The sequence below is a fragment of the Neofelis nebulosa genome, chromosome 8, assembly GCF_028018385.1.
Source record: "Neofelis nebulosa isolate mNeoNeb1 chromosome 8, mNeoNeb1.pri, whole genome shotgun sequence".
NCBI classification, from domain to species: domain Eukaryota; kingdom Metazoa; phylum Chordata; class Mammalia; order Carnivora; family Felidae; genus Neofelis; species Neofelis nebulosa.
Genome location: NC_080789.1, coordinates 67,170,794 through 67,198,789, shown reverse-complemented (window position 1 = coordinate 67,198,789; position 27,996 = coordinate 67,170,794). Strand labels below are relative to the sequence as shown.

Sequence of the window (27,996 nt, the reverse complement as noted above, 5' to 3'; positions counted from 1 at the left end):
GAATATATATTCTGCTGCTGTTGGATGGAATGTTCTATAAATGTCTGTTAGATCCATTTGATCTAAAGTGTGGTTCAAGTCCAACATGTCTTTATTGTTCTTTTTTCTGGATGATATATCCACCGATGAAATTAGGATATTGAAATCCTCTACTATTATTTTATTGTTGTCCACTTCTCCCTTCAAATCTTTCAATATTTGCTTAAAATATTTAGGTGTTTCAATGTTGGATGCATATATATTTATGATTGTTATATTCTCTTGATAAGTTTACATCTTTATTATTATGTAATGACCCTCTTTGGCTCTTGTTATAGTTTTGGGCATAAAGTTTGTTTTATCTGGTATAAATACAGCTATTTTCTTTTGGTTTCCACCTTCATGAATATCTTTTTCTATCCTTTCCCTTTGAGTGTATGTGTGTCCTTAAATCTGGAGTCTCTTGTAGGCAGCATATGGTTGGATCTTATTTTTTTATTCACTTAGCCACACTGGATACATGAATATAGGATGTCTTTCCATTGTTTTCTTTCAATAGTGTTTATCATTTGTAGTTTTTAGAGTATAAATTTTGTAATTATTTTAATAAATTCATTCCTAAGTATTTTATTATTTTCAATGCTATTCTAAATGGCATTATTTTCTTAATTTTGTTTTTGGATTGTTCATTGCTAATTTATAGAAATACAATGGTTTTTATACATTGATTTTATATCCTGCAACTTTGCTCAATGTTAGTTCTAATTCTGTTTTTTCAATTTTATTTTTTATTTTTAAAAATTTACATCCAAGTTAGTTAGCATCTAGTGCAACAATGATTTTAGGAGTAGATTCCTTAATGCCCCTTACCCCCTCCCACAACCCCTCCAGCAACCCTCAGTTTGTTCTCCATATTTATGAGTCTCTTCTGTTTTGTCCCCCTCCCTGTTTTCATATTATTTTTGTTTCCCTTCCCTTATGTTCTAATTCTAATAAGTTTTATTAGAACTAATAATTTTTAGTGGATTTCTTAGATTTTTCATGTACAGATCGTGTCATCTGCAAATGAACATAGTTTTAATTCCTCCTTTCCTTTATGGATTCCTTTCATCTCTTTCACTTGCCTGGTTGCCCTGGCCAGATCCTCCACGACAATGCTGAATAAATGTGGCAAGAATGGACATCCTTCTCTTGTTCCTTATTTTAAGGATAAAGTATTTAATCTTTTACCATTGAATTTAATGTTACCTAAGGGTTTTCCCTAGATGACTGCAGTTTTCTTGTGATGTCTTTATCTGGTTTTGGTATAAAGGTAATAGTGGCCTAATAGAATGAGATGGGAAGTGTTACCTCTTGTTCTGCTTCTTGGAAGAATCTGTGAAGAATTAGTATTAATTATTGGGCAGGCTATGTTAGCCCCACTTCAAAGTATGACATTTTTATGTACTCTTGAATTCTACAAGTGTCCAATGTGGTTTTCCACTCTGGATGGTCACTAACTAAGTATTCTCAGTCATGTGAAATCTCTTGGAATTGTTCTTACAGCTTCTCACAGTAGTGGTGGTTACTTGGCCTATTTGAGTTTCACTTAATGATTCACAGACAACATAACATTAAACATAGGCTAATGGGCTCTATACTCAAATTTCTGATATTTTTTATCTAAGTATCTCTTCTTTCTAGCACTCTTCCCCACAAGTCCCTCTTTCTTTCTCTTCTTGAACTCAATCTGTGTCTCCTAACTCAACAACACTGTCATTTTCTGCTTGTTTTCTCCCCTCCTGCATCATGGTCTATAAAGTGCCTCCAGTGAGAAAGGCAGGACTCACCTTATCTGTTTCCTGTCTTTCAGGATTCAAAATCCTGAGCTGCCTGTTTTCTAGTGGGGGCAAACAGGACCTTTTCCAGATATTTTGCTCATTTTTCTAGTTATTTATGAGTAGAAGGACAAATCTGGCACCAGTTATCCATATGGCTAGACATGGAAATCCCATCAAATAGTTTTGAATGTCTCCTGCGGGCTAGATATTGTTTTAGGTGCATAAAATACAGATAAAGTCTCTGTTTTCAAGGTGCTTATATTATTTTGGGGAGGACCAAGTGTAAATACAAATATACATAAATACTGTTAGCTGGTGAAAAATAGTAGAATGGAGAAGGTAGAATATTTAATATAGGGTACTCAGGAAATAATTCCATGAGGAGAATACTCTTAGGGAAAACCTAAAGGGAAGGAACAAGGCATGTGAATATACAGAGAAAAATATGTCAGTAGAGGAAACAGCAAATGAAAAACTCTTGAGTGGGGAGACATCTGGAGCCTTTGAGAAACAGTAATAAGGCCAGTGTGGTTGGAGTATAGTAAAAAAGGAAGAAACAAGAGAAGTGAGGTCACCAAGCCCACAAAAGACAAATTTTGTGGGCCTTGTAGATCAAGGAAGTTTGGACTTTCAATGTGACAGGAAACTATAGATTTTTCTTTTCTACCTCTTTAGGGGAGTGATATAATCTGTTTTATAACTTTTCTAAAAAGTTCATCAGTCTGGTTTTTTTTTCTGTTTGTTTGTAGCTTTAAGAGACAATAATAGAAGCAGTGAAATCAGTTAGGAAGCTATTGCCTTTTTCCCTAGCTGGGCTAATATTCAGCCAGTATTCATGGCAGACAAGAAAATCATAATCCATTTTTATCTGTTGGGAATCTATTTTGATTGCTCTGTACTCATGCCTTACTGGTTATTAAATATTTTGAATACCAGCCCTGAGTCCAGGTGGGAGAAAATAATGGCTTGAACTAGATTGGTGGAGGTGAAGGTGATGAGAAGTGTCCAGATTCAGGATAAATTTGAAGACAGAGCAACTGGGATTTATGTATTGAATATATGCTGGGAGAAAGAGAAAAAAGGAATCAAAAGATGACTCTCAGGTTTTGGATGAATTATGGTGCCATTAACTTAAATAATGACTTCAATTTGAACATGTTACATTTGAGATACCTGTTAGATATCCAAGAGATGTCAAGTAGGTAATTAAATACATGAGTTTGGAACTTGCAGGAGAGGTCCAGGGTGGAGATACATATTTGGGATTCATAGGAGCAGAGGCAACATTTAAAGTCAGGGATTGGATGGGATAACCAGTGGAAGAGGGTACATATAATTGGGAAGATATGTTGGGAGAATTTCATAGAATTTTCTATTGGTATTGGACAGATGAGTCTGTTTCTTAAAGTTGTGAATGAATTTATAATTTGGGAATCTTAAGATTGTAGATAATGGTTTTAAACCTAGGAGCAGATGAAACACTTTTCACATTTCCTCCCTATCCTTACATAAATCAGAAGAACCATTCAAAAGTTATGTTTCAGATCCTCTTTACTAACTCTAGTTGGAAACCTACTATTGAGAATTCATCCATATAGTTTATTTGGCTCTTGACACTATTTTAACTCAATGTCTTTCCTTTGTTTCTCATTCATTTCTGTGTCTAGCCCTGCCTCCCTGAACTGAACAAGGGTCAGAGCTGTGATTGTTTGGATGGGGCAAGAGAAATTCCAGAAGGATTAAGTGTAAAAAAAAAAAAAGGCACACAAAAACTAGAAGAAAATTTTGGGACACAGACAGTAAAGGATTTTGTAAGCTTAAAAGCAGAGAAAATTACACAAAAAGAAAAAGAAATAGATATGGCTACATAACACAGTTTAAAAAATAAAAACAATAGAAGTAAAATGGTAAACTTTGGAAAAGTTTGCAACAACTTACAGCAAAAGATTAATATCCTTCTAATTTAAACACATCATTCAAATAAAAAAATAATACTATGAATGAAGTAACAAACAGGAAAATGGTATGCTAATGATAAAAGAAGAAATACCAACGTTTAATATTTGAGAAATGCTAAATGTTATTTATGATAAAAAATAAATGCAAATACATGAAAGAAGTAGCATTTTATGCATATAAAATTGATAAAGATTAAAACATGATTTAAAAATGATTCTCAGGCCTGGCAAATAAGTATTGCCAGACCCTCTAATATTCTGTTGGTTTGACTATAAATTAATGCAAAAACTTATGCAAGCATATGGGCAATATAAATCAAGAACAAAAAATACTTATAGCACTAAGATAGGTGTGGAAATGCAAGTGAGAAAATGAGGGATTGCAGTTTAAGTGTAAGCCACGCTTTCACCAACACAATTCATACATATAGTATGCATATGTGAAGCAAGTAGGGAAGTCCACTAGGGATCTTATTGCATAAGAGTCTGCAGTAAGAATTGAAAATAAAGGAGCAGGTGGCAAGCACACATGTAAGCATGTGCCAATAACTGTCTCAGTCTCCTAAGGGAGGGGAGATTGATTATAGATTGGCCCTTGGATCCATCTGTCAAAGATGCAGATGAGGAAGGGAATGGTTACATGATATAGATGACAGACTATTTACATAGTTTATGTGACTTCATTCATATCCTTTATTAGGGTGTGGTCTGGGTAAGGATTCTGGGTATAGTTATGTCCCTATACTATATATAAATATGTCCACTTTGGAAAGTTTCTCTCAAGAATGTTTTAAAAGTTGGGGTGTGGGAGCATAATGATGTCATTATGAACTGTTTCTTTAAAAGTCATTAAATTGGGCACCTGGGTGGCTCAGTCAGTTAAGCATCCAACTCTTGGTTTTGGTTCAGGTCACGATCTCATGGTTCATGAGTTCAAGCCCCATGTCGGGCCCTACACTGACAGAAGCGCAGAGCCTTCTTGGGATTTTCTCTCTCTCCCTCTTTCCCCCTCTCCTGTTCATGTTCTCTCTCTCTCTTGAAATAAATAAACTTTAAAAAGTCATTAAATCATGTTAATTCTATTCCTACCATATCTCAAATTTAGATCACTTAAGGAGAACCAGATGCACCACATGAAGTACACGATTTACTACACTCCATACTAAAATCCCTTTTTCCAAAGCATAAGAGACTCTTAAAAACTGAGAACAAACTGAGGGTTGATGGGGGGTGGGAGGGAGGGGAGGGTGGGTGATGAGTATTGAAGAGGGCACCTTTTGGGATGAGCACTGGGTGTTGTATGGAAACCAATTTGACAATAAATTTCAAAAAAAAAATCCCTTTTTCCTTGACAAAATCAGATGATGTCAATCCTTAGAACTGATGCAAGGGTAATTATTATTGTATAAAACCATTATCCATATTTTAGCAATACACTTCAAAATGAAGTATATTTTTTCTGAAAACTGATTTTTATATATTTACATCTCTAAAAATTATAAAATACCTTTCTTGTCCATCCATTCCCTTAATTCCATAGAGTTTATTACATATTTAAGATTAAAAGTTCATAATTAAAATATTAAATGAACCAACGATATTTATTATTTTGATTTGTAAGAAATTAAGAAAATGCCAAAGAAAAAACCTTACTTTTGGTTAATGCTTATAAGGGTATAAACACAGTGATTCATATTAACATTTTCATTAAAGGAGATCATATGAGTCAGCCTACACTTTGGGTTTTGAGTTTATTGTCTCCTCACTCCATGAATCTTATTTATTTATTTAGCTATCTATTTAAATTTTAGTTAACATACAGTGCAATTTTGGTTTCAGGAATAGAATTCAGTGATTCATTACTTACATACAACATCCAGTGCTCATCACAACAAGCACCCTCCTTAGTACCCATCACCAATCTAGCCTATCTCCCACCCGCTTCCCTCTATCAACCCATAGTTTGTTCTCTGTCATTAAGAGTCTCTTGTGGTTTATTTCCCTCTCTTCTCTTCTTCCCCCACTTCCCATGTTTTCATCTGGGTTTTTTTCTTATATTCCACATATGAGTGAGATCATATGGCATTTGTCTTTCTCTGATTGACTTATTTTGCTTAACATAACATATTCTAGCTCTATCCACACCATTGCAAATGGCAAGATTTCATTCTTTTTTTTTTCTTTTCTTTTCTAATGTTTATCTTTAAGAGAGAGAGAGAGAGCAAGCAGGAGAGGGGCAGAGAGAGAGAGGGAGACACAGAATCCGAAGCAGGCTCCAGGCTCTGAGCTGTCAGCAAGCGGAGTTCAAACTCACAATCTGCAAGATCATGCATGACCTGAGCTGAAGTCAGATGCTTAACCGACTGAGCCACTCAGGCATCTCAAGATTTCATTCTTTTTAATGGCTAATATTCCATTGTGTGTATGTATATGCATATATATATATGTATGTGATATATCGATAGATAGATAGATAGATAGATAGATAGATAGATAGATAGATATCACATCTTCTTTATCCATTCATCAGTAGATGGACATGTGGGCTCTCTCCATAGTTTGGCTATTGTTAATAATGCTACTATAAACATTGGGGTGCATGTGCCCCTTTGAATCTGTATTTTTGTATCCTTTGGGTATACAAAGTAGTGCAATTCCTGGATCATACAATAGTTCTATTTTCAGGTTTTTGAGAAACCCCCATACTCTTCTCCAGAGTGGCTGCTCCAGTTTGCATTCCCACCAAAAGTGCAAGAGGGTTCCCCTTTCTTCACCTCCTCCCAACACTGTTGTTTCATGTGTTGTTAATTTTAGCCATTCTGACAGGTGTGAGGTCATATCTCATCGTGGTTTTGATTTGTATTTCCCTGACAATGAATGACGATAAGCATCTTTTCATGTGTCTGTTAGCCATCTGGATGTCTTCTTTCAAAAAATGTCTACTCATGTCTTCTGCCCATTTCTTAACTGGGTTGTTTGTTTTATGGGTGTTAAGTGTGATAAATTCTTTATAGATTTTGGATACTAACCCTTGATCTGATATGCCATTTGCAAATATCTTCTCCATTCTATAGGCTGCCTTTTCATTTTGTTGATTGTTTCCTTTGCTGTGCAAAAGCTTTTTACCTTCACGAAGTCCCGATAGTTCATGTTTGATTTTCTTTTCCTTGCATTCAATGACATGTCTAGTAAGAAGCTGCTCCAATTGAGATCAAAGAGATTGCTTCCTGTGTTCTCCTCTAGGATTTTGATGGTTTCCTGTCTTACATTTATTTTTTAATCCATTTTGAATTTATTTTTGTGTATGGTGTTAGAAAGTGGTCCAGGTTCATTCTTCTGCATGTTGCCATCCAGTTTTCCCAGCATCATTTGTTGAAGAGACTGTCTTTTTTCCATTGGATATTCTTTCCTGCTTTGTTGAAGTTTAGTTGACCATACAGTTGTGGGTCCATTGCTGGATTTTCTATCTGTTCCACTGATCTATGTGTTTGTTTCTGTGCCAGTACCATACTGTCTTGATCACTACAGCTTTATAACATAGCTTGAAATCCGGAATTGTGATCTCTCCAGTTTTAATTTTCTTTTTCAAGGTTGCTTTGGGTAATTGGGGGTCTTTTGCTGTTCCATACGAATTTTTGGATTGTTTGTTCTAGTTCTGTGAAAAATGCTGGTGGGAATTTTGATAGGGATTGCATTAAATGTGTAGATTGCTTTGGGTAGTATTGACATTTTAACAATGTTCTTGCAATCCATGCCCACTCCATGAATCTTTTATGACAAGAAATTAATTTATTTGACTGAATATATGTCAAAGCAGTAATGGGCACTGGACTCAGAAGGTATTGGCTGAATGAGACCATGAAATACTGAATGAACTAATTGGCTTGACAGCCTCAAGGTTGAATGAAAACATCATTTTGTGAGACCATAGTCATTCTATTCTTTGGGTTCCAACAAGTCACCAAAGAGCTAGATCTCATTCCAGACACTAGTCACCACCAGAACACCTGAAAAACTATTTTTCCCCCTTGAATGGGCTAGGGCAGGTCCCCACCAACCTGTGTCTTTGCTTTCTGGCAACTAGGCATATCAGTTTTTTAGGCTACTCAAGGTTAGGTGGATGAAGCAAACTTCATTCAGTATCATATTCAATTAGTAACTACTTTCCACTTTGAAGTGCATTTTACACTCGTATCTTAAAAAAAAAAACCACTCTGAACTCTATCCTAAAACTCTTGGACAAAACAAACATATTTGGACTTAGTTTGTCTACACTACTCCATTTTAGTACTTTTTTCTCAGTCTTCACTTAATTTTCTTGCCAAATACAATAAAATAAGCAATCACACACTTAAACCTCTATTAACAAGAGGTTATTTTCATCAAATGGAATATTCTTAAAGTGATCAAGTTAGCCGTTATGAATGTATTTCATCACCTGTTTTCTCACTGTCTTCAAGCCAAATACAATAGGAATTCTCCATCACAGAAGGACACATTTATTGCTTCAACATTTTATACAGAGCTGCCTTCACCTCCTGGTTCTTGAGGCTGTAGATGATGGGGTTCAGCAAGGATGTGATCACACTGTACTGAATGGAGACCACTTGTTCCAACTTGGAGCCGGAGAGGGGAGTCATGTATCTGAATAAAGCTGTGCCATAATACAAAAGCACCACAGTAAGGTGGGAAGAACAGGTAGAGAAGGCTTTGCCTTGACCCTCAGAAGAACGTATGCTTAGGATGGCAGAGATGATTCTGGAACAAGAGAAGAGGATCAGGGGAAGTGTCACAAATCCCAACAGTGCACATGACCCAGCAAGAAGGGCCTCATTGGCAGTAGGGTCAGTGCAGGAGAGAGGGAAGAGTGAAGGCAGCTCACAGCAAAAGTGAGGGATGATATTGGGGCCACAGAAATGTAAGTTGTAAGTGAAAAGACTGTTTGGCAAGGAGTTTAGGAACCCCACTGCCCATGCTGCAGTTACCATCCCGACACAAAGAGGCCTATTCTTAACCATGCTGTAGAGGAGAGGGTGGCAGATGGCAGCATAGCGGTCATAGGCCATGGCAGAGAGTAGGCAGGCCTCTGTGCTCCCAGAGAATATGAGAAAGAAACTCTGGGTCACACAGCCCCACACAGATACGATTTTATTCTGCATTAGTAAGTTCTGCAGCATCTTGGGCATGGTTACTGAAGAAAGACAGAGATCTAGAAATGACAGGTGACCTAGGAAGAAGTACATGGGTGTCTTAAGGTGAGAATCAGTTCTGATCACCAGGATCATTATCACATTCCCCATTAGGGTCAAGAGGTAAATCACCAGAAATAGTGCAAAAAGGATGGTCTGGATCTGGGGATTTCTGGACAATCCCATGAGGACAAACTCGGTAACGATGGTGAGATTTTTCATGATTAAAGTTACTGGCCCTGGAAGAAAACATAATGTAGCTGAGTCATTTCAGAGGAATAAGATTGCCTCTCTTATTTAAAAAAAAATGTGACTTCCAGCTTAAAGGTATAAATAAAAATCTATGAGACCAAGGAGTTTCCTTCTGGGTCACACTCATTATTACTTCAATTCTGGTGACATGCAGCATTCCAAAGTGCCTCCTCTGTAACTGCTTCTTTGAACTTTAATACCCATTTATTCAGGAAATATTGAATAAGCATCCTAGTGCTGGGCACTGTACCAGATCCTGAGAATACAAAATTGTTTCAGACATGATTCCTGCCCTCAAAAGGGCTTAGGATTTAACAGAGGCAGATAGACATATAAAGAAGCAAAATAAAGGCTGTAATAACATAATGCACAGGATACAGCAATGGCAAAAATGTGAATCAATTATCTCTGGATGACCTGTTAAACAAAGAAGTAATGCTTAAGACTGTTTGACTGATATTTACTCCACTAAGTAGACAAAGTAGAAGATAGTGTTCTAGGCAAAGGAAATGGTATTATCAGATATAGGGAGGCATAAAATAATAGTGCTTCTCTGAAGAACTTCATTATCTCAGAATGAGTGGGTGCAGGAGGATACACAGGGACATGTGGTGCCAAGCATGAAGGTCATGTGATCAAATTGGCAGTTTAGAAGCATTAACCCTACAGAAATGTGGAAGATGAGCAGAAGGTCATGGAGCATATAGTTAAGGCAATTAGCTCATTCTTTCAGTAGGTATTTACTGAGTATCTACTATGTGCCATGTAGAGTTCTAGACTGTTAGGGTGTGTCATTGAACACAACAGACAAAAATTTGTAATGTAAGCTTAACAGAGCTTACATTCTAGTTAGGAAACTCAGAAAATAAATAATAGACATAACAATTAAATATAATGTGTTAGAAGGTGCTATGTGCTATGTAAAATAATAGATCACAGAAACAGAGATTGTTAATGAGGGGGTAGAGGAGGGCGGTGAGGTATGCAATTTAAATCGAGTGGTCAGGACAGGAGAAACTGAGACAGTGTCACTCAAACAAGGATTTGAAGGAGATGAGATCATTATCCTTGCAAACATTCTGTGGAAGGAGAATTGGTAGAGTATAGCAGTAAGCCTGGTCAGAGATGATAAAGGGTTAACAGAGGTTGCAACAGTGAGGGCAGATAAGAGGAGGCAGATTTAAGAGATATCAGTGAGATGAATTCTAAAGGATGTCATTACCAATTTGTTGGTTAGGGTGAAAGAAAGTAAATAAACAATTGATTCTCAGGTTTCTGCCTTTGGTGACTGAGGGGTCCCATTCACTGAAATAGGTGATCCAGGGAAAGGAACATGTTTGAGGCAAAGATAATAAACACAGTTTTGAATACATTGTTTGATGAGCCTTGTGGGACAGTGAGGGTGTGTCCAGGAGGCACTAGGAATTTGGGTCATGAAGTTCAGGAAATATATTTGGGCTGAATATATGAGTCAAAGAGTCATCAATAAACTTACTCAGAGTGAGCCCACTCATAATAGAAGATGCTCTAGAATGGAGTTCCATATAACAGAAAAATCCAATGGGAAAGAAGGAAAGAGAAACTCACAAAGATCCTGTACTCGTTCAGCATGGTCAAGCATGGACCTATGCCTTTCTGATTTGAAGGACTCATTGGAGCTCATAGAACCCAATGTCCTCTCTTTATAGGTGAGGAAACTGAGGTCCAGTGAGGGGAAGTGAACTGTAATTCCTCCCACCAACTCCATTACTCACCAATCTACCCATCATCTTTGTTCCTCTTTCCTTGCCTATCCTGTTAAGAACCCTAAGGTCTCAGCTCAAGGGTCATTTCCTCAGGGAAGGCCTTACTCTTCATCCTGCCACTGTAATTTCCTTTTTTACATTTGTTTCTCCTTTATTATGCTTGCTACAATTGTAAAAAAAAATTTTTTTTTTAAATAGGGTATGTAAGAGAGGTCTTCTCAACCTCCCTCAACTTTTCCCTATCCCCTGCAGTCAGTCTTTGTCTTATTACCTTGCTTTGTCCTTACAACACTTACCAGCACCTGGTATTTTATAATACATTTATTATCAACTTTCTCTTCCACCGGGATGTAAATTCAAAGATTTGTCCTGTTTTGGTCATTACTGTATCCCTAGCACTTAGAAGAATGCCTAACATATAGAAAGGGCTCGGTATATATTTAATGAATGAATTTGTTTCATGTCTGTGTTTTAAGAAGTTCCATGAGGCCATGGACCATGTCAGTGTTTTTTATCTTTATATCCTCAGAGCTTAGCACAATGCCTAGAACTTAGTAGGTATTTAGGAAAGGTTTATAGAATAAATGCATGAAAACATCACAAAGCTAGCTCTTGTAAACTATTCTACTTTTAATGTAGGAGATTAGAAAAGCATTTTTGATTATTGAATAAGTAAAAGAATAAAGAAATAAATTAATGTATGATTCATAAACAACCCCATTAGTGAGACATAAACTGCCCTGGGAAGTAAGATGTCATATTATACTCTGATGCCCATGGCCCTGTCCTAAGGAAGGGTCAGTTTGAGGTCCCTTTGACTTTCTCGAATGGATGGCAATGAGGCTGTACAGAGAGTCAGAAGACCTTGACACGAGTCTCAGCTACTGGTCAGGCAATGTGGTTTTAGGCAAGTAGGCAAATCTGAATCTGAATCTCTATTTTCTCGTTAGAATTATCTCCCAAGGTCAACATGGCAAACTAGATAAAAATGAATTATTTTAGGATTTAAAATCTGGTTTCTGAAGAGGAGGGAAAATGGCAGCACAGTAGGAGGACCCTAGGCTCATAGTGTCCCACAAACACAATTAGATAACTAACAAATCATCCTAAATGCCCCAGAAAATCAACCTGAAGACTGACAGCACAAACTCCTCAACTAAAAAGAGAAGAGACCACACAGAAAAAGGTAGAGAGTGCACAGACATGTTTTAGGGGAGAAAAGGATAGCAGATACTGGTGGGGGAGAGGGAGCCATGGTCGCAGGGAAGGGCAAGAGAGATTGGAGCACACAGGGGGATGCACAAGGAAAACATCTCCCCAAAGCCATTGGCTTAGAAAACGAGAGTAACTGAATTTCATGGGTTCTTACAACCAGCAGGGCTTAAAGCCTGGAGTTTTAAAGGTTAGTGGCTTGTCTGGGATAGAGCCTGAAGGGGCACTGTGCTGTTTTTGGAGAGAAGGCAGGCAAAAAACCTGGGGAGCAGATGGCATGGAACAGTGATATAAAGAATTCCTGGGGCACACAAGAGGGTGCTAATTTGCTCTTCTCAGAGCATGTCCCCGAGAGGCAGCACTCATAGGGATGCCTCTCCAGGAACAAAGGAGCTAGCTGGCACCATTTCTTCTCCCATGCTCAGCGTAAACACAGAGCGACCTGCGGGAAGCAGCACAGTGCCAACATTGGCTGCCTAACTTGCTTACACCAAGCCCCACTCCCTCTGCACTCTGGCAGGATTGCTTTTCTCACCCAAGTTTGCCTCAGTCCCAGCGTGGTGGGCCCATCCCCCAGAAGACCAGCATAAACCTCTGTCCACATCATGTCTTTTGACTAGGGAGTTCTTCAGGGCCTCAGTTCTGGCGGAGGTGGTACCAGATTTCATTTCACAAGCAGACCAGAGCATACCTAGTTCAAACTCAGCACATTCAGATCAGGGACCAAACATTGCCCACAGCAGGCAAGGAGACCCTCTGCAGGTAAGTGGCCTTAAGGGAGGAAAGGCCAAACCCAACAGCAGAGCATATGCAGCACACACCAGAGACACTTTTTTAAGTGCCAGGCCCTGGGAGATACATGACCTCTTCTTCATAAGGCGCTTGCTTTCAGGAGCAGGAGACATGACTTTTCTAACACAGACAAGAAGGCAGAGATATAGACAAACTGCCAAGGTGGAGGAATTTACCCCAAATAAAAGAACAAGATAAGGCCATAGCCAGAGATCTAAGCAAAACAGATGTAAGTAACATGCTTGAGGGAGAATTTAAAGTAACATTCAGAAGGATATTCACTGGACCTGAGAAAAGAATAGAAGACATCAATGAGATCCTTATGACAGAAATAAAAGAGTTGAAAAATCAACCAGAGGCGAAAATACAATAAATAAGATTGGAAACAGTGTTGATGCAATAAACAGGAGGCTTGAAGAAGCAGAGGAATGAATTCGTGACCTATAAGACAAAATAATGAAAACAGTGAAGTTGAACAAAAGAGAGAAAGAATTATGCAACACAAGAACAGACTTAGGGAACCCAGCGACTTCATCAAATGCAGTAACATTTGTATTATAGAAGTCCTGGAAGAAGAGGAGAGAGAAGGGGGAAGAAAATTTATTTGAAGAAATAATAGCTGAAAACCTCCTAAATCTAGGGAAGGAAACAGACATCCAGATCCAGGAGGCACAAAGAATTCCCATCAAAATCAACAAAAGCAAGCCAACACCAAGACATATTGCTTGAAATTTGAAAAATATAGTGATAAAGAAAAAATCTTAAAGCAGCAAGACAAAACGAGTCCTTAACTTACAAAGAAAGGCCCACAAGGCTAGCTAGAGATTTCTCAACAGAAATGTGGCAAGCTAGAAGGCAGTAGGATGATATATTCAGAGTGCTGAATGGGAAAAATCTGTAGCCAAGAGTATTATATCCAACAAGTCTATCATTTAGAATAGAAGGAGAAAGAGCTTCCCAGACAAAAACTAAAGGAGTTCGTGACAACTAAGCCAGCCCTGCAAGAAATATTAAAGGGGACTCTGAGTGCAAAGGAGAGACCACAAGTGACAAAGATAAGAATCAGAGAAAATCTCCAGAAACAATGGAAAACAAGTAATAAAATAGCAAAAAATATATATCTATCAATAATTACTTTGAATGTAAATGGACTAAACACTCAAAAAAAAAAGATATAGGATGTCAGAATGGATAAAAAAAAAAAAAGACCCATCTATATGCTACCTACAAGAAACTCATTTTAGACCTAAAGACACCTGCATATTCAAAGTGAGGGAATGAAGAACCATCTTTCATGCTAATGGATGTCAAAAGAAAGCCAGAATAGCAATACTTAATATCAGACAAATTAGACTTTAAAACAAAGACTGTAACAAAAGATAAAAAAGGGCACTATGTCCTAATAAAGACACAATCCAACAAGATCTAACAAATGTAAATATGCACCCAACATGGAACACCCAAATATATAAAATAATTAATAACAAACATAAAAGAACCCATTGATAATAATAGTAGGGGACTTTAACATTCCATTTATATCAATGAACAGATTATCTAAATAGAAAACCAATAAGGAAACAATGGTTTTGAATGACACACTGGACCAGATGGACTTAACAGATATATTCAGAACATTCCATCTTCAAAGAGAATACACATTATTTTCAACTGCACTGGAACACTCTCCAGAATAGATCACATATTAGGTCACAAATCAAGCCTCAACAAATACAGAAAGACTGATATCATACCATGCACTTTTTCTGACCACAACACTATGAAACTTGAAACTAACCACAAGACAAAATTTGGAAAGACCACAAATATATGGATGTTAACAACATACTACTAAAAAATGAATGGGGCAACAAAGAAATCAAAGAAGAAATTAAAAATATACATGGAAACAAATAAAACTTAAAATACAATGGTCTCAAATCTTTGGGAAGCAGCAAAAGTTGTCCTAAGAGTAAAGTATATAATAGCGATACAAGCTTACCTTAAGAAGCAAGAAAAATCTCAAATAAATAAACTAAACTTACATCTAAAGGAGCTAGAAAAAGAACAACAAACAAAGCCTGAAGCTCACAAAAGGAAGGAAATAATAAAGATTAGAGCAGAAATAAATGATATAGAAACTAAAACAAATAATATAACAAATCAATGAAACCAGGAGCTGATTCTTTGAAAAGGTTGATAAACCTTTAGCCCAACTTACCAAAAGAAGAGAGAAAGGACTCAAATAAATAAAATCACAAATGAGAGACAAGAAATAACAACCAACACTACAGAAATATGAACAATTATAAAGGAGTATTGTGAAAACCTATATATGCCAACAAATTGGACAATGTGGAAGAAATGGATAAATTCCTAGAATCATACAAACTATCAAAACTAAAACATGAAGAAATAGAAAGTTTGAACAGACCAATAACCAGCAAAAAAAATTGAATCAGTAATCAAAAAACTCTCAACAAACAAAAGTCCAGGTCCGGACAGCTTCACAGGCAATTTCTACCAAACATTTTTTTTAAAGTTTATTTATTTATTTTGAGAGAGGGAGTGCACAAGCAGGGGAGGGGCAGAGAGAGAGAGGGAGAATCCCAAGCTCTGCACTGTCAGCACTGAGTCCAATGGGGGACTTGATCTCACAAACCCTGAGATCATGACTAGAGCTGAAACCAAGAGTCAGACGCTTAACCAACTGAGCCATCCAGATGTTGCTCTACCAAACATTTAAAGAAGAGAGAATACCTATCCTTCTGAAACTTCTCCAAAAAATAGAAAAGGAAAGAAAACTTCCAAATTCATTCTATGAGGCCAGTATCACCCTGATACTAAAACCAGACAAAGACTCCACTAAAAAAGAGAACTACAGGCCAATATCCCTGATGACCATGGATGCAAAAATTTTCAATAAAATACTAGCAAACCAAATCCAATAATACATTAAAAATATTATTCACCATGATCAAGTGTGATTTATATCTGGGCTGCAAGGGTAGTTCAATATTTTCAAATCAATCAACATGTACACCACATTAATAAAAGAAAGGATAAGAACCATATGATCATTGAGGCACCTGGGTGGCTCAGTCGGTTGAGCATCCAACTTCAGCTCAGGTCATGATCTTGCCGTCTGTGAGTTTGAGCCCTGTGTCAGGCTCTGTACTGACAACTTAGAGCCTGGAGCCTGCTTCAGATCCTGTGTCTCCCTCTCTCTCTGCTCCTCTCCCCCTTGCTCTCTGTCTTTATTTCTCAAAAATAAACATTAAAAAAAATTTTTTAAAAACATATGATCATTTCAATAGATGCAGAAAAAGCATTTAATGAAGTACAACACCCATTCATGATAAAAACCCTCAACAAAGTAATTTTTGAGAGAATATACCTCAACATAATAAAGGTCATATACAAAAAACCCACAGCTAATATCATCCTCAATGGGGAAATCCTGAGAGGTTTTCCTCTATGGTCAGGAACAAGACAGGGATGTTCACTCACCACTGTTACTTAACATAGTACTGGAAGTCCTAGCCACAGCAATTAGACAAGAACAAACCAAAAAAAAAAAAAAAAAAAACAGAGAGAGAGAGACAGAGAGGAAGGAAGGAAGGAAGGAAGGAAGGAAGGAAGGGCATCCAAATTGGCAAGGAAGAAGTCAAACTTGCCCTATTTGCAGATGACATGTTACTCTATGTAGAAAACCTGAAACACTCCACCAAAAAACTGCTGAACTGATAAATGAATTAGGTAAAGTCACAGGATACAAATTCAACATACAGAAATCTGTTGCATTTGTATATACCAATAATGAAGCAGCAGAAAGAGAAATAAAGGAATCAATTCCATTTACAATTGTACCAAAAACAATAAAATACCTAGGAATAAACTTAACCAAAGATGTTAAAAATCTATGTACTCTGGAAACTATAAAACACTGATGAAAGAAAGTGAACATGACACAAAGAAATGGAAAGACATTCCATGCTCATGGGTTGGAAGAACAAATATTGTTAAAATGTCAATACTACCCAAAGCAATATACACATTTAATGCAATCCTTATCAAAATGCCACAAGAATTTTTCACTGAGGGAGAACAAACAATCCTAAAATTTGTATGAAACCACAAAAGACCCTGAATAGCCAAAGCAATCTTGAAAAAGAAAAGCAAAGCTGGAGGCATCATAATTCTGGACTTCATATTATATTACAAAGCTGTAGTGATCAAGACAGTATGGTACTGGCACAAAAATAGACATATAGATCAATAGAACAAAAAACCCAGAAATGAACCCACAACTGTATGGCCAATTCATCTTCCACAAAGCAGGAAAGAATCCCCAGTAGAAAAATGACAGTCTCTTCAACAAATGGTGTTGGGAAAACTGGACAGCGACATGCAGAAGAATTAAACTGGACCACTTTCTAACACCATATACAAAAATAAATTGAAAATGGATGAAAGACTAAATGTAAGACAGGAAACCATCAAACTCCTAGAGGAGAAGACAGGCAGCAACCTCTTTGACCTTGGCCGCAGCAACTTCTTTCTAGATATGTCTCCTGTGGCAAAGGAAACAAAAGCAAAAATAAGCTATTGGGACTTCATCAAAATAAAAAGCTTCTACACAGTGAAGGAAACAATCAGCAAAATGAAAAGTCAACCTATGGAACGGGAGAAGGTAACTGCAAATGACATATCTGGTAAAGGCTTTTTACCCAAAATCTATAAAGAACATCTAAAACTCAACACCCCAAAGAATAATCCAATTGAAAACTGGGCAGAAGACAAGAATAAACATTTTCCAAAGAAGACATACGGATAAAGCAGAAGACGCTCAACATCACTGACCATCAGGGAAATACAAATCAAAACTATAATGAGATATCAATTCACACCTCTAAGAATGGCTAAAATCAACACAGGAAAGAATGGGTGTTGGTGAGGGAACCCTGTTGCACTGTTGGTGAGAATTTAAACTGATGCAGCCACTCTGGAAAACAGTATGGTGGCTCCTCAAAAAGTTAAAAATACCAATATTGCACTATATGTTAAATAACTAGAATTTAAATAAAATTTTGAAGAAAAAAAATTTCCAGATAGTATTAAAAAAAAGTTAAAAACAGAAGTACCAAACAATCCAGCAATTGCACTACTACTAGGTATTTACCCAAAGGATACAAAAATACTGAATCAAGTGGATACAGGGGGATGTGTGTGTGTGTGTGTGTGTGTGTGTGTGTGTGTGTGTGTGTAGATATAGATAGATATAGATACAGATAGATATGCATATAGATATATAGGTATATAGATATATATCTTGCTATTTGCAATGACATGTATGGAACTAGAGAGCATTATGTTAAGCGAGATACCTCAGAGAATGGCAAATACCATATGATTTCACTCACATGTGGAATTTAAGAAACAAACAAGCAAAGGGAAGTAAAAAGAGAGAGAGAGGCAAGCAAGAAACAGATTCTTTAACTATGGAGAACAAACTGATAGTTACCAGAAGGGAAGTGGGCAGGGGGATGGGTTAAACAGGTGATGGGCAATAAGGAGTGCACTTTTTGCTATGAGCACTGGGTGTTTTGTAGAAGTGTTGAATGATTATACTGTACACCTTAAACTAATATTACACTGTATATTAACTAACTGGAACTTAAATTTAAATTTAAAACTTTAAGAAATAGAAAAAAAATAAAGTCTGGTTTCTGGTCTTAATTCCAACAGCAATTGGTTTAGCTTAGGAACCTTAGATTAGTCAGTTCACTACAGAGAGGTTCTGGTACACTGTTGGAAAAAAATAGGGATAATAACATACTCTTAATGGAGTAAAGTTAACTGCAAAACAAAAGTAATTTGGTCATGTATGAATGCTGTATTTCTGATAGGAACTAGACTAACTAGTTTATGATCTTTAACAAGTCAACTGATTTTTCTGGGTCTAGTCTAAACATGGTGCAGAGCACAGGGTAATCTCCCTGATTTCTCCCTAACATATTTTGTTACTCTTTTGTCTCCTCACTATTTTAAAATTTCTCTCTTTTAATAATCTTCTACAGTATTTACCCTTTGGGATCATCATAAAGCGTTGAACGACTTCAGAAACCTATTAGTGGCCTGTCTGTATGCAAGTTTTCCCCTTCTGTGATGACCTGCAGCTGCTGTAATTCCTTGGGCGAAATTAAAGTGACGGCACGAATGCCTGAAATCCTATGCATGTACGATAGATAGATAGATAGACAGACAGACAGATAGGGAAAGATCTCCACTCTACTTATAACCAAAGACTTCCAAACTAAAGCCAGATGATGATACTGCTCAGTATCTATTTATATGGAGATAAACTTTATAACTAAATAAATAAAACTTGCCAGTGCTGGCAAGATTTGGTGAGACTTCTATGCCCTTGTACATTGTTGGTAGCATTATATGTTGGTACGATACTTTTGGCAATATGAAATATAAAATGTCTCTTTTGGAAATTTATCTTAAACGCATACTTCAAAAGAAGAGAAAAACAACTGTGTGAAAATGTATATTCCAGAATTCTTTTCTTTTTTTTCTTTTAATTTTTTTTTAATGTTTATTTATTTTTGAGACAGAGAGAGACAGACCATGAACGGGGGAGGGTCAGAAAGAGAGGGAGACACAGAATCCGAAGCAGGCTCCAGGCTCTGAGCTGTCAGCACAGAGCCTGACACGGAGCTCAAACTCACGGACCACGAGATCATGAACCAAGCCGAAGTTGGATGCCCAACTGACTGAGCCACCCAGGCACCCCAGTATTATTTTCAAGATAGTAGCACTAGGATCAACCTAAAGATCTAATAATTGGAGAACAGCTGCTACATTTTAGTAGAAACACATAACAGGATATTATGTAATGATGAAAATGATAATTACAGAGAGGCAGAAACTGTAGTTCAGTAAAAAGATCAGAATATACAATTAGTACAAATTCATATAATGTAAAAATATGCACACAATAGGAGTTTATATGAAATTAAAAATGGGGAAAAATCGTTAAGCTGGTAACAGAATGGACAACTGTTTTGATTTTACATTTAAAAATATGTTTCTTGGGGCGCCTGGGTGGCGCAGTCGGTTAAGCGTCCGACTTCAGCCAGGTCACGATCTCGCGGTCCGTGAGTTCGAGCCCCGCGTCAGGCTCTGGGCTGATGGCTCGGAGCCTGGAGCCTGTTTCCGATTCTGTGTCTCCCTCTCTCTCTGCCCCTCCCCCGTTCATGCTCTGTCTCTCTCTGTCCCAAAAATAAAAAAAAATAAAAAAAAATAAAAAATATGTTTCTTATACTTTCAATTAAAAATATCTTTTGGGGGTAGGTAATATATGAGCCACATTGTACCCTTTTGCTTCAAACTCAGCAATGAATTAAATCTAACTCCAATAAAGAGTATGTACCTCTTTCTTTTCCCATTCTATGTCTGCCCTGCCTGTTGTGTAACAAAATTGAATTTGGTCTAAAAAGCCATTTCTTGAAGTTGTCTTAGTTGCTCAGATGGAGAATGGAAAACTTTTCTTTTAAAAAAAATCTTGTTTTAGGGGCGCCTGGGTGGCTTGGTCGGTTGAGCGTCCGACTTCGGCTCAGGTCATGATCTCATGGTCTGTGAGTTCGAGCCCTGTGTCGGGCTCTGTGCTGACAGCTCGGAGCCTGGAGCCTGTTTCAGATTCTGTGTCTCCCTCTCTCTCTGCCCCTCCCCTGTTCATGCTCTGTCTCTCTCTGTCTCAAAAATAAATAAACGTTAAAAAAAAATTTTTTTTAATCTTGTTTTATAACAAGAATGCAAAGCAAATTTACAGATTTTGCTTCATCTCTGAAAAATTCTAAGGAGCTGCACAATTAGGCTATGCTTTCTATATATTTGGTCTTGCTTGGAGATGAGGCCATGAACTAACTGAGCTCTGAAATTAATTTCAGCTTAAGATCTTGGCATTTAGCTAGGAAATTCCCCACCGGAGAAAATGAGAATACTCCAAACTCACTGTCACCCATAAATCAGGAATGCTCCATCCAGCTGCTTACCTGGTAGCTGTAGCTGCACCCTCCCCATTTAATCCCAAAAGAATCTCAACCTTTTGTCTAGAATCTGATGAAGAAAAAGGACAAACAGATTATGGATCAATGACGTGACAAACCACTCAACCTCCTAAATATTTCATCTCAGCCCTGTCATGACCTTCTTTTGTGAAATTGGAAAGGCATTTTTGCTTCTTCCTGGGCTCAGTTCCTCTGCTGTGCAATGAAAGGTTTAGAACAGCTGTCTAGTAAGATTTCTCACACCTGGTGAGATGGGGAAGATTGAGAAGGACTATGAAGTCTAGTTTTCCTTGGAGACCTGATTTGCTGCCTTCTGCCTCCTTTTGAGAGATGAATGATGTGGGGTACTCAAAGAACTCAGGTCTTAGGAAAAACTTATTTTCCCTCCCAACCAGTTGAAAGCTGTGTCCAAGTGCAGTTAAGCAAGTCACCTTATGTTTAGTTTAGATAAAGGATTAAGTGTTGACATGCATGGGCTCTGGTGTGAGCCAGTACCTGTCAAGAGGCTTTGGCCATCCTTTTTTTCTTCCTGTCTTCTTTTCTTTACCCCTTCTGGTTCTGAGGAGAGATGCTGGCCAGTTTGTAAGAATTTTATCATTTTTTTTAGTCTTTTTCTACTTGGTATCCATATGGCAGGATGGCCCTTAGAGAGGGCAACTGAGTAATGAGGGCCCCAGGGGGCCTGGGCTAATCTGTACTTATGGGGGAAGTGATATTAGTCAGTTATCTCAGCCCCTGACACTCTTGCCTCAATTGTAGTCTGAGGAAGGGTGGGAGAATAAGGGGGGAGCCCTGAGGGCCTGTAAATGCTTCTCCTAGCCAGGGACCAGCCTGGGGCTTCCTCAGGTTTGGCAGAACTTGATCTTCGCTATACATTTCCATGCACACACACTCCTACCACACTCTCTCATATACATGCACACAGTTAAGCCTCCCTTCTAGAATCACGGGATTCTATGGAGCACAAAGGATCACACAGATCATTTTATTTCAATCTCCAACCTGAAGCAAGAGCTCTGTAAAGCATCCCCCAAAAGTGTTCTTGAAGAAGTGGACCTTCTTCAAGAATTCCCTTCCATCAACTATTATAGAACTGATTTAAGGTTTGTCTCCATCCTGCCTAAAATCTTGATATTATATTATCTACATGACCATTTCCATGAACACCTAAACAAGCTTTAGTCTTTCTCATCTTAAAAACAAAACAAAACCAAAAACAATAAGCAGAAATAAACAAAACTCCCTTGACTCCCTTTGCCCTAAACCTGTGGCCCCATTTTCTCAATCTCCTTCACAAGAAAACTTCTCAAAGAAGTTATCTGTGGTTGCTCTTTACTTTTTCACCTGCCACTCTCTCCTCATCTTACTCCAGCTAACTGAAACTTCTCTTGTCAATATTATCAACTACTTCCAAAACCAATGTTGCAAGATCCAATGTAACTTTTCTGTTTCTTCTCACTTGAATTTTCAGTGGATTCAATTCAACACAGCTAACTTCTCTGTCCTCCTTAAAACACTTTTTTCTTGGCTTTTGTGATACAAAAATTACCTGATTTTCTCCCTTACTCAATGGCTGCTGCTCCTGTTTCTCTTGTTGGATCATTCTCGACTTGAATTAGAAATGCTGAAGTGCTTCAGAGCTTATTCCCAGGACCTCTTCCCCACTTCATTTTCCTTAGACGTTCTCTGCCAATCATATAATATTTCCTAATACCACATATACCCCAAATACTAGCCCGTACCCCTCCCTAGAACTTCAAAATAATATATAAAACTAGATACTTGACATCTCACTTTGATGTCTAAAAACCATCTTAAACAGTTCAGTTAAAATGCAAATGACCGACCAGCCAATCTAATAAACAAAAATCAAATCCTTAATTTTCACCCTCATAATGTGCATTTCCCCCAAATATGCTGATTTCAGCAAATGATGCCACCATCTCCCATTTACTCAGGTAAAAATCTGACTTACCCTTGAGCCTTCTCTTTCTTTTCCAGTTTATATCTAATGTGGGAGCAAGTCCTATAATTATACTTCCAAAACATACCCCAAATTTCTCTACTCTTTCTTTCTCTGAGCAACTTTAGTAAAAAAACTGCCATCATATTTCACCTGGAGTACTATAATAGCTATTAGTCTTTTTATCACCAGTTTCAATCTTGTCCCTCTATTAGTTCTCCATAGAGTAGCCAGAGTAATCTTTCAAAGCTCTTCTGCTTAAAAATCTAAACACATAAAAGTTACTAGGGGACCTCTGACAGTCTTTCTAACCCCTCTCACACTGAGCTTCAGATCTGCAGTTTCTTTCTGTCCCCTGTTAACTCAAGCTCCTTCTACCTTAAGGCTTCTGCACTAACTGTTTCCTCTGCCTGGAACGTCCTTCCTCCTGAGCATGGAGGGCTTCTCTCGTCATTCTATCTCAGTTCAATGACGCCTAATCAGAGAGGTCTTCCATAACAACCCAATCTAAAGTAAAGAACCAGACAATATTTACCATGTAAGCCTAATGTCATTCTCCACACAGAACTTATCATTGTTTGAGATTTAATTATTCATTATCCATCATTTATTTGTTTCTTTTATTGCTGGTTTCACCTCACTAAGCTGTGAATTGTATGAGAGCAAGAACATTGACGATATCTTTCACCATGAATTCTCCAGTATGAGGAACAAAGCCTAACAATGTGGATTTTGTTAAATAAAGAGTAGGTCGGGAAGCTCTTGCTCTTAGACACACCAGCCCACATTTTTTATGCTAAAATATTACCTTTTAAATACTTAGTACTCAATGATTAGGAGGCCAGAGAAATTTTATCAATTTTGATTTAATATTTCCCATTCTGATGTGTTTTCCTACTGTGTCTTCTAAAAGCTCCCAAGTGAAGCAAACAAAGATGATCTCAGTTTACCTGCTTAACTGGTTCAATCTTGTCCATAAAGCTCAGTATTAAGATTTCCTTATCCTACTATTAGAGATTCTTTTTTAAATTGTGGTCTGTCTCTTCAGCAAATGGTGTTGGGAAATCTAGACAGCAACATGCAGAAGAATGAAACTGGATCACTTTCTTACACCATACACAAAAATAAATTCAAAATGGAAGAAAGACCTACATGTAAAACAGGAAACCATCAAAACCCTGGAAAAGAACACAGGCAGCAACCTCTGTGACCTCGAATGGAGCAACTTCTTACTAGACATGTCTCCTGAGGCAAGAGAAACAAAAGCAAAAATGAACTACTGGGACCTCATCAAGATAAAAAGCTTCTGTACAGCAAAGGAAACAATCAGCAACACTAAAAGGCAACCAATGGAATGGGAGAAGATATTTGCAAGTGACATATCATATAAAGGGTTAGTATCCAAAATCTATAAAGAAATTATCAAACTCAGTATCCAAAAAACAAATAATCCAGTTAGAAAATGGGCAGAAGATATGAATAGACACTTTTCCAAACAGGACACATGTTTGGACACATGTTAGGTGGCTAACAGACACATTAAAAGATACTAAACAACACTCATTATCAGGGAAATATGAATCAAAACCATGGTGAGATACCACCTCTCATCTGTCAGAATGGATAAAATTAACAACACAAGAAACAACAGACATGGGCGAGGATGTGGAGAAAGGGGAACTGTCTTACACTGTTGGTGGGAATGAAAACTGGTGCAGCCACTCTGGACAAGAGTACGAAGGTTCCTCAAAAAATTAAAAATAGAACTACCATATGACGCAGCAATAGCACTGCTAGGAATTTGCCCAAGGGATACACGAGTGCTGATGCATAGGAGCACAGGTACCCCAATGTTTATAGCAGCACTCTCAACAATAGCCAAACTATGGAGAGAGCCTAAATGTCCATCACCTGACAAATGGATGAAGAAGATGCGGTTTATATATACAGTGGAATAGTACTTGGCAATGAGAAAGAATGAAATCTGGCCTTTTGCAGCAACGTGGATGGAACTGGAGGGTATTATGCTAAGTGAAATAAGTCAGGCAGAGAAAGACAAACACCATATGTTTTCACTCATATGTGGATCCTGAGAAACTTAACAGAAGACCATGGGGGAGGGGAAGGGGGAAAAAAGTTACAGAGAGGGAGGTAGGCAAACCATAAGAGACTCTTAAGGACTGAGAACAAACTAAGGGTAGATGGGGGGTGAGGGAGAGGAGAAAGTGGGTGATGGGCATTGAGGAGGACACTTGGGATGAGCACTGGGTGTTGTATGGAAACCAATTTGACAATAAATTATATTTTAAAAAAAGAAGATGTGGTGTGTGTGTGTGTGTGTGTGTGTGTGTGTGTGTGTGTGTGTTGGAATATTACTCAGCCATCAAAAAGAATTGGAATTTGCAACATCATGGATAGAACTAGAATGTATCATGCTAAGCAAAATAAGTCAGAGAATGACAAATATATGATTTCACTCATATATGGAATTTAAGAAACAAAACAGATGAACATAGGGGAAGGGAAGGAAAAATAAAGTAAGATAAAAACAGAGAGGGAGGGAAACTAAGACTCTTAGATACAGAGAACTGAGGGTTGCTGGCGGGGAGGTGGGTGGATATTGAGCTGAATGAGTGATGGGCATTAAGGAAGGCACTTGCTGGAATGAGCACTGGGTGTACATATAAATGATGAATCACTAAATTCTATTCGTGAAACCAGTACTACACTATAGGTTAAATAACATGGATTTAAATACATTTTTTTAAATGTGGTAAAATACACAGAACATAAAATGTATCATCTTGACCATATTTAATGTACAGTTCAGTAGTGTTAAGTACATTCACACTATTATGTAACAAGACTCCAGAACTTTCTTCATCTTGCAAAATGGAAACTCTTTACCCATTAAATAACAACTCCCATTCTGCTTTCCTTCCCAGCTCTGGCAAGCACCTTCTACTTTCTGTCTCTATGAATTTCACTATTCTAGGTGCCTCATATAAGTGGAATCCTGCAGTAATTTTTGCACCTGGCTTATTTTACTTAGCATAATTTCCTCGTGGTTCATCCATGTTGTAGTGTGTGTCAGAATTTCATTCCTTTTTAAAGCTGAATACTATTCCTATTAGAGATATTTAGCCTTGCATTTGTATAAAAGCCATAGATCACAAAATCTCTTTATCACAAAACTTTATATTTCTTCATTTTTCCTTGACACTTTAAGGTCAAGGTTGTTGACATTTCAAGGTCAATTTTATTTCCATCAAAGCACCATTTCCTGCATGTCCTGAATTGGATGAAAATGTCTTTAATTCACTGAGTATGGCTGCTCTGTTTTCTACCTGAAAATTCCATAGTCTCCTTATTCCTGAAGATGTGTTTGCTCTCTCACCATCCTTTGAATGCATTTCTTCTCAGGCTGCTGGGAAGAATGTTCAGCTTCAGTTTCCACTCAAAGAACAACAGCAATCTGGTGAGGGAACTCTAGGTCAGGAAGCCTCATTGAGACACTACCATTATGTTTACTCAGAACCAACTCTCTTCTGCTCTTTATGTGTTTAAAAGACATATTCCAAGGAAAGATATCCTGAAGCTTAGCTTGGGTCTCATGTATTTATCTTTGGCATTTACTCTGTCACATCAATTGGGTAAATAACTGTCACATCTTGATTTCCTGAATACCAAAGGACACTCTAATGGTACCGGTTGTCCATGTGGACTAGCTAAGTGACACTTTTTGAAAGGAAGTATGGATTGCTATAGATGAAGAAACTAGAAAACATACTGTTTAGGAAAAACCAAAATAAAATCCACTACATTGTGAGTAGTAAATAAACATTACCTCAAAACAGGGATTATCTGACCATCTTGTTTCTTCTGAGAAAATTAAGACTGTGTCATCACCATAAAATAGTTCCTTAACCTATCCTGGTCCACATGTAGATGATGTCACTTTATTTTTTAATTTATTTTTTATTTTTTGTATTAAATATAATTCATTGTCAAATTGGTTTCCATACAACACCCAGTGCTCATCCCAACAGGTGCCCTCCTCAATGCCCATCACCCACTTTCTCCTCTCCCCCACCCTCCATCAACCCTCAGTTTGTTCTCAGTCCTTAAGAGTCTCTTATGGTTTGCCTACCTCCCTCTAACTTTTTTTCCCCTTCCCCTCCCCCATGGTCTTCTGTTAAGTTTCTCAAGATCCACATATGAGTGAAAACATATGGTATCTGTCTTTCTCTGCCTGACTTATTTCACTTAGCATAATACCCTCCAGTTCCATCCACGTTGCTGCAAAAGGCCAGATTTCATTCTTTCTCATTGCCAAGTACTATTCCACTGTAAATATAAACCGCATCTTCTTCATCCATTTGTCAGGTGATGGACATTTAGGCTCTCTCCATAGTTTGGCTATTGTTGAGAGTGCTGCTATAAACATTGGGGTACCTGTGCTCCTATGCATCAGCACTCGTGTATCCCTTGGGCAAATTCCTAGCAGTGCTATTGCTGCGTCATATGGTAGTTCTATTTTTAATTTTTTGAGGAACCTCCACACTGTTTTCCAGAACGGCTGCACCAGTTTGCATTCCCACCAGCAGTGCAGGAGGGTTCCCGTTTCTCCACATTCTCGCCAGCATCTATAGTCTCCTGATTTGTGCATTTTGGCCACTCTGACCCGCATGAGGAGGTATCTCAGTGTGGTTTTGATTTGTATTTCCCTGAAGAGGGGTGACATTGAGCATCTTTTCATGTGTCTGTTGGCCATCTGGATGTCCTCTGCAAAAGCGTCTATTCATGCCTTCTGCCCATTTTCTAACGGGATTATTTGTTTTTCAGGTGTAGAGTTTGGTAGGTTCTTTATAGATTTTGGATCATAGCCCTTTATCTGATATGTCATTTGCAAAGATATTTTCCCATTCCGTCGGTTACCTTTTAGTTTTGCTGATTGTTTCCTTTGCTATGCAGAAGCCTTTTATCTTGATGAGGTTGCAACAGTTCA

General features: G+C 37.7%; 1 protein-coding gene across 1 annotated transcript; it reads right to left on the bottom strand.

The window, feature by feature from the left end:
* Nucleotides 1-8,256: 8,256 nt before the first annotated feature.
* On the bottom strand, nucleotides 8,257-9,168 carry LOC131484031 (olfactory receptor 8S1-like). Its single transcript, XM_058682321.1, has one exon. The coding sequence runs from the start codon at nucleotides 9,166-9,168 to the stop codon at nucleotides 8,257-8,259; it is 912 nt and encodes a 303-aa protein (XP_058538304.1).
* Nucleotides 9,169-27,996: the final 18,828 nt, after the last annotated feature.

Excerpts from the sequence above, each read along its gene's own strand:
- LOC131484031 (XM_058682321.1), bottom strand. The coding sequence starts at position 9,168 with ATGAAAAATCTCACCATCGTTACCGAGTTTGTCCTCATGGGATTGTCC.